Below are 7,594 nucleotides of genomic sequence, written 5' to 3'. Positions count from 1 at the left end.
TTAGACAGCACAGAGAGATAGGTTCTCAAAAACGAAGCAAAACAAAAACAAAACAACAACAACAACAAAACCCCCAAAAAACCAACCAACCAACCAAACAAACAAAACAAAACGAACGAATGAACAAACAAACCCAACCAACCAACCAACAACCAAAGACAAGGCCTGAGTAATCAAGTGTAAGAAAGGGATGAGGAACAGGAACTTTCATACATTGCTAATGAAGCAGCCGTTGCCCTTGAGACCTAGTTATTCCTTTTCCAGATATCCACACAAGAGAGAATGCCTCCATCCACCCAAAGACATGTACAGGAATGCTCCTGGCAGCTTTGTTTTTGATGTGCAAAAATTAGAAACCGCCTAAACTAATGAGTAACAGTTTAGTATAATGAAATATTACTCAGAACAAAAAAAAAAAATTGTGCACAATTGTAACGCGAACGGCCAAGCAGCAATGTCCAGATAATTATGCTGAGTAAAGAAAGCCAGATATAAACAACTGTAATTAGTATGACTCTGGAAAACGTAAACAAACTGAAACACCACAGGTTTTAGGCTAGGAGTGATCCCAATCGGAGTGAGGTTACTGCGGGAGGAGGAGGCGGTAAAGGGTTAGAGTCCGGGAATAGTCCAGAAACTCAGCAAAGATCAAGGTCAAGAGGAACAAGAGGGTAAGTTAAGTGGTGGTGCACCAGCGGGAAAGGAGAGCTAGGGCGGAGGGGAGGGACCCGGCGGAGGGTGGGGGTTGGGTAGGCTGGGGAGGGAACCGGTTGGTGGCAGCGTCATGGCGCGTCTGCTGCGGCGAGCACTGCGGGGTCTGCTTTTGCTGGAGGCGCCCGGGCGGCTCGCTCGGGGTTGCGCGGGATCGGGACGCGGGGACACAGGTAGGTCCTCAGTCGCCGGCGTCTCCCGTGGCTTTCGGTTTCACAGTCCTGGCTGACCCGGGGCGGCCTCGAATGAGGCCCTGAGAGCCCGGTCCCCGCGGCCCGCTGCCCTTTGCTGCCGGAGTTGTCGAGCAGAGCACCGCGGTCGGTAAACTTGGTGTGCTGGGGGAGCACTGGTGCCGGAGAGGATCGAATTCTCTCCCATGCTTGCACACAGTTCGTTTATATGTTACATTTTAAGTGAACAAAATCCGTGTCAGGAGCCATGGTGGTGTCAGGGACCCAGTGGCGGTCAACAGCCGTACCTCGCGCGCCCTCTCCTGGGCGGGAGTTAGTCCTTTGCCCTGTACACCAATTTCCCTAGGGCTGCTTACTGCCTTCTGCCCTGTGTGAGCAGCTGCCTCCTGTCCTGTGTGACTGGCCCGCTGCAGCACCGTGGGTGCTGCTGCAACACTATCTTGGTTTTGTGTGAATCTAGGACTTGAGATGTGTGGGCGAATTATTCTCGTGTTCCAACAGGTCGTTGTTAGTGGCTATGAGACAGGATGGGGTGGGATGGTAAATGCTTTTTGCCCTCATTTGTGAATCCGGACACTTCCCTGGGAGGAGTAGCAGTCTTTGAGGAGTCTCAGGTGTAGTTCTGTGTAATTTCGTGGCCACGTGGTTTGGCAGTGGGCAGCTGCTCCTCTGACCTCCTTTCCAACCCAGTTTTATATGTTATGCTGCTGACGGGTTCCGATTCTTTTAGAAGTTTTTTTAGGCCCTTGCTAGTTTAAAATTTTAGTATTCAATAAACAAATGTCCAGAGAATATGGAATGTTAACTGATCCAACACGATTTCCGGTTAGAGCTTTTCTCATCCTTTGGTGAATCACCCAGACCCTATTGCAAGCCTACTGGGCTGGAAGTAGGCTGTTCTTTATGACCTACTGATTTTAGTGGAAACTTCATGGGACTAGGTGCCTTCAGAAGTGGCCTGAGGATAGCACTGGTAGCTGAGAGTCCTCATTCATATTAAATTTGGCCAAACACCAGTACATAGCCAGAGCTGTGACTTACCAGACAGCCCCTCCTGGGAGTTTATTCTACGGAAATAATTCAAAAGAAGAACAAAGCTGTATTCACAAAGTCCTTCTTAACAGCATTCCTCTCAGGATGGGAAACTGGCCTCAACCCAATCAGTTAAGGAGTACTTAAGTAAAGCACGAAGGTCCAGGTCAGCAAGCAGCATCCACTAAGAATGAGAAGCCGGAGCTGGGGAAATGGTTCAGTGGTTAGAGGCACCATATGCTCCTCTAGGACTCTGGTTCTCAGCACCCATACAACAGCTTATGACTCACTCTAGTTCCAGGCTATCCATGGCACCAGGTATGCACATGGTGCACAGGTATATGACGCAGGTAAAGTACCCATACAAGGAAAGTAAATAAACCATAAAAGGATAAAAAGGAGTGAGAAGCCGATGATGATTCTGTGGTTAAAATCTTGGTTGTCAGTGAGCATTCGTTCCAATCCCAGCTCCCCCACAGTCCCTTACTGGCTTTGATGTGTGAGCGTGGGCATCTGTAGCAAATGCTAAGCAGGGGGGCATAAACGACATGCGTTTCTCACCGTTTGAGAGGCTGAGAGGTCAAAGATCAAGGAGATAGCTTTGGTTTCCAGTGGGGACCACCATCTGGCTTGAGATGTCTACAGTCCTGTGTGGGTTCGCATGGGCTTTGTACAGTGCAAGTGCAGTGGAAGCAGAAACTCACAGGGGTTGCTCTGTTTCTCCTTGGTCTCTGGTATTGGAGATAAAGCCTGGAACCTAACACTGGGCAATCACACTCCTACTGACGTACACCTTCTTTTCTTCCAATATCTTTACTAAGAAGCTAATCAAGGTGGCTACATGATGGTTCAGCAGTTAGGTGCAACTTCTGCTCTTGCAGAGGACCTGAGTTCAAGTTTGGATACCCACATCAGGGGGCTCACATCCATTTGTAACTCCAGTTACAGGGGAGCTACTGCCCTCTTCTGGCCTTCCCTGGTAACTACACACATGACATACATTCCTAAAGACATGTGCACATCAACATAAATAAAAAACAAATAAAAATAAATACACCTAAAAGAAACTAACGATAAGAACCCTGCTCTCATGACCTAACCTATTTTGGAGATAAGGACACATATAACGTAAACTAACTGAGAGAAGAATGGCAAGCCACGTTGGTGTTAATTTAAAACAGAGGACAAACAGCACATGCTGATGTCTGCCTGTTATCCCAGCAAGGGTCTCAAGGCCAACTTGGTCTATATAGTGAGTTCCGGGCCCACTGAGACTGCATAGGGAGATTTACAAAAACAAAACACAAATGCAGGATCAGCTATGTTAATTTAAGACAAGGCAGACACCAGGGTAGAGTTGTCAGGGATAAAAAGAGAATTGTCTTATTTCATAGTGATAAAGAGACACTTCAAGAAGATATGACAGTCTTTAATGTGTATGCACTTAACAGTAGAGTGTCAAACTGTGATGTGAGAGCCAGTGCAGGGAAAAAAGGGGACTCTGCCATCATGCTGGAGACTTAACGTCCTCTGTCAGAAGTGGAGAGATCAGCAGGCAGGCAGTGACGGCAAGAATTGAGTTCAACAGCATCGCCAACCCACCAGGTATAACTGGCGTCTATGGATGGTTCCATCGAGGGAGAGGGGGAGTTAGAATGGAAAAGAAAAGGCAGAAGGAGCATGTCAATGTCCGGTGAGGACAAACAGGGGAATGTTTTGGGGGGAACTCTGAGGTTGTGTGATTCAGAGCTGCTGGAATATCACAGAATGCACCAGTTGAAAGTGGTGCCAGTGACCAAGGCTGGGATGGCTTTGGAAGTCACGTTATGGGTTTGGGGAATGCTTCTGAGGGTATCATGTCACACTGAGCAGTTTGGGGCAGTGACAGAAGTAGTCCACTAAGAGAAAGGCACGTGAGGAAGCCACGATCCTCTGTGCTGGAGGTAGCCGGGAGATGACAGCAACCTGATCTTAGGTGGTAATGGACATGAACTGAGATTTGCAGGCTCCAGAGCATGCAGAACCACAGACCTTGGTTGGGAGAAAAAGGAAGGGTTCTGGCTTGTGTGGCTGCTGAGCTGGAGCACACGAATCTGGATCTTGGTTGGGATGAGGGGGTATGTGTGCAGTCCTCTGTGTGTAGCTCAGATGGGGATGAGTGCAGACTTCCAGATTGTGATTATAAATGGAGGTGGATAGCCCACCTATCAATAATGGAGGGAAGCCAAGGTTTGGGAGTCTCGATCAGGGGCTGGAATTTGGAGATATTAAGGTGATAAAATTTTCAAGGCGGCAGTATGAGGAGAAAAGGAAGCCTAGGACTACATGCCCTCCCCTCCCTGAAGCCCATTTAGTAATCACTTGAGTCTGTCTTTTCTGATTTTTAAGTTGAAGAGCTGAACAATTATAAACTCCTTTCACTGTTGAACAATAAGACATTTATTATTCGAATCAGGCGTTTGTTCTGGTTGGGTTTTATTTGTTTGTTTTGTTATTACTGTTGTTAACGAGACACAAGCTGGAGTTACTTGAGATGAGGATCTTTAATTGAAAAAACATCACTTGCCACCAGTAGGCAAATCCAGAAGAGCATTTTCTTGACTGAAGATTGTTGTGAGAGGGCCCAGCCCCACTGTAGGCCATGACATCCCTGGGCAGGTGGTCCTGGGTGTGTAAGAAAGCACACTGAGGGAGAAAGCCATGAGCAGCAAGCCTGTAAGCCGCCATTCTCTATCACGTCTGCTACAGGACTGCCTCCAGGTTCTGCACGGAATTCCTGTCCTGACTTCCCTCCGTGATGGAGTATGAACTCAATGAGAGTTGTCAGATGAAACTAAACCCTTTAGTCCCAAGCTGTTGGTCATGGTGTCTTATTGCTTCAATAGAAACCCTAAGTAAGGCAGCATTTTGTCCACCTTAACTAAATAGAGCCTTCTCCCAGATGCTCTGGGTACACGTGTCTATATAAAATAACACAGACCAGGTGGGAGTAGCACACACCTTTAATCTCAGCACACTGGAGGCAGAGGCAGGAGGATTTCTGTGAGTTCAAGGACAGCCTGGTCTACAGAGCAAGTTTCAGGACAGTCAGGGCTATGTAAAGAAACCCTGTCTCAAAAAATAAAAAAGAAAAATAAAGAAGAAATAATAATACAGAAGTAATGAGGAACAGGAGGAAGGGGAACAAATATGGTTTGTTTGTTTGTTCGTTTGTTTGTTTTGTTTCAAGAAACTGTGAAGCACAGTAATATTGGGGCCAGGACTGTCAGGAGGTCCAGGCTGCCTAGGCAGCATTAGTGGGTATGAGGCAGCCTGAACTTTTCAACACGTTATCTCAAATCAAACAGACAAGCAAACAACTAATAGATTAGGATAGATCACAGATTCAGTTTGGGGTTGTATCCAATAGGGATCTATCTCTATGCAAGAGAATTTTTAATAGAGTTTAATAGCGCCTTCCTCAGTGACCATCTCTGACCAAGCCAGCTCCCAGCTGACCCTGATGGAAACTACTTTTCAGAGCTAGCATGTGGCCCACCTGCACCACTCCTGGTTACATGCCTAGGGGATTGATTCTAAGTTCTACCTCAGGGAGACTTGCATATTCAAGTTTATTGCTGCACTACTCACAACAGCTAAAAGTGGGAGCGGGCGAGATCTACAGCCGGTGAACGGATAAGGAGACTGACGCTCTCACTGTTGTGGAGTTCAAGGCCACCGGAAAAAGACTCGATTCAGATAACAATTAACCGATCTTATTAAAAGAGCTAGCAGGGCCGCAGTCTCTAACCCACATCAGAGACATACAACCCAAAGATAGGGGAAGGAAACCTTTGGCTTTTAAAGACTGAAACCACAAGAGGTCTTTGAATATCTGCAAAAGCAAGGTAGAAAAGCCAACAAACTGTTCTGCTCATGCCAAGATCAGGGTGACCTTTAAATAGTTCTTGAAAATCTGCATAAGCAAGTTACAAAAGCCAAAGCCAGGAGTCAGTCATATCAACACAGTGGCACATTTTTAGAGGTGTGTGTCTGTGTGTGTCTGTGTGTGTGAAGGAATCAAAGTTGTCAGGAATTTATCTTTTTAGGAACTCGAATCAGGGACAAATGGCTGTTAGGTACCAAGATGGAGCCTGTCACAAATTGGAGTTTCTTAGCCATCCACAGTCCTCCCCCCCTCCACACATACACACATGCAGACAGAGGATGGATTTTATTCAACACTAAGAAAATGAAATCATGGTGTTTGCAGAAAATCAATGGGGCGTGGAATCATTATTATGACCAGAAAGACAGATACCTCACATTTTCTCACGTGTGCAGAGCCTCTATTTTAAATTATATTTTTAATATATTTGTATGTGGGGGTCAGGATACAGGTCATAAACATAGAAGAAAGACATGGAGCTGAGGGGAGGTCTTAGAGAAAAGGGAGGGGGATAACAGAAAATGCTCGAGAAAAGGAGGGGGAGTGGACGGAAGGGCAGGGGAGTGGGGGAGGAGAAAGAGAGAAGGGCAGTAACAGAAACACAGGCATGGAAATGTCGTGATGGAACCAGTTACTCTGCATGCTGTTTCTGAAGATAACTTTTTAAATTGCAAAAAAGAAACTCAAGCACAAAAAGCTTTTTTCAAGTCATGTGACTAGTCAGCAGCTCCCAGAAGGGATCTAAACTAAAGCTCAAGCTGACGTGCCCTGCTGCATGATGTGCCCATACATGCTGCCTGACAGATGCCAAACCAGTAACGACTTGACATTTTTTAAAGCAGAAACGGGGTGGGGGAAGAATCCGTTTTCAGCCAGGCAGTGGGGATGCACACCTTTAATCCTAGTATTAAGGAGATCCAGGCAGGAGGATCTGTGAGTTTGAGGCCTGCCTGGTCTACAGAGGGAGTTGAGAAACCCTGTCTCCAAAACAAAACAAAACAACAACAACAACAACAAGAATCCATTTTCACTGTGAGGTGGCTAGGGAGAGTTTTTATTTCCTATTTAAGCCATTTCTTGGGGTAGGGTGTCCCAGGAGGACAAGAGAAAGCACACTGGCTCTGTACTTATTACTGATTTCTTGCTAATGAAAATCAACATTTCCACTGAGCCTTCTGCTCCCTGTGAAGAAGGAAGTCATGGGAGAGAGAAGGGGCTGGGATTATTCCTCCAGGTGATAGGACAAAGCAAAATGGGTGAGGAACAACTATTTATTTTAATAAATTTTAATAAAAACCATTTCCCACTTAACAATGCAGGGTCTGTGACAAAGTCCAAGTGCTCTCTGAGCGAGGCAGACTGGCAGAGGAAACTGACCCCTGAGCAGTTCTACGTCACCAGAGAGAAAGGAACTGAAGCGGTAAGCAGACGAACTTAGTGTTCTCAGAAGATGCTCCTGGGAAGGGGAGGTCAGAGTACAGATGCCTACAAACGTTCACATGTGCACTGTGAGAGTCTGGTGGGCCAGCAGCAGTCTCTGTCCTGAGCCAACAATTTCCATCCGCCCATGGAAACCAGAGTCCTTCTCCATCCTTCAGAGAGCCACACATGTTCTCCGAGCTCCACTATCCCTCCTATCCACTATCCCTCCTATCCACTATCCATCCTATCCACTATCCCTCCTATCCACTATCCCTCCTATCCACTATCCCTCCTGTCCACTATCCCTCCT

General features: G+C 46.6%; 1 protein-coding gene across 1 annotated transcript in view; it reads left to right on the top strand.

Annotated features, from left to right (window-relative positions):
* The first annotated feature begins 784 nt into the window (after window positions 1-784).
* Window positions 785-7,594, top strand: part of Msrb2 (methionine sulfoxide reductase B2) — a 22,176-nt gene continuing 15,366 nt past the window's right edge. The window contains exons 1-2 of the mRNA XM_028764930.1: window positions 785-884; window positions 7,182-7,282. Coding sequence (XP_028620763.1) covers window positions 785-884; window positions 7,182-7,282 — 201 coding nt within the window. The remainder of the gene's footprint in view (window positions 885-7,181; window positions 7,283-7,594) is intronic.

This window comes from Grammomys surdaster, unplaced genomic scaffold (assembly GCF_004785775.1).
Source record: "Grammomys surdaster isolate TR1022 unplaced genomic scaffold, NIH_TR_1.0 146, whole genome shotgun sequence".
NCBI lineage: Eukaryota > Metazoa > Chordata > Mammalia > Rodentia > Muridae > Grammomys > Grammomys surdaster.
This window is presented reverse-complemented; position numbering and strand designations above follow the sequence as displayed.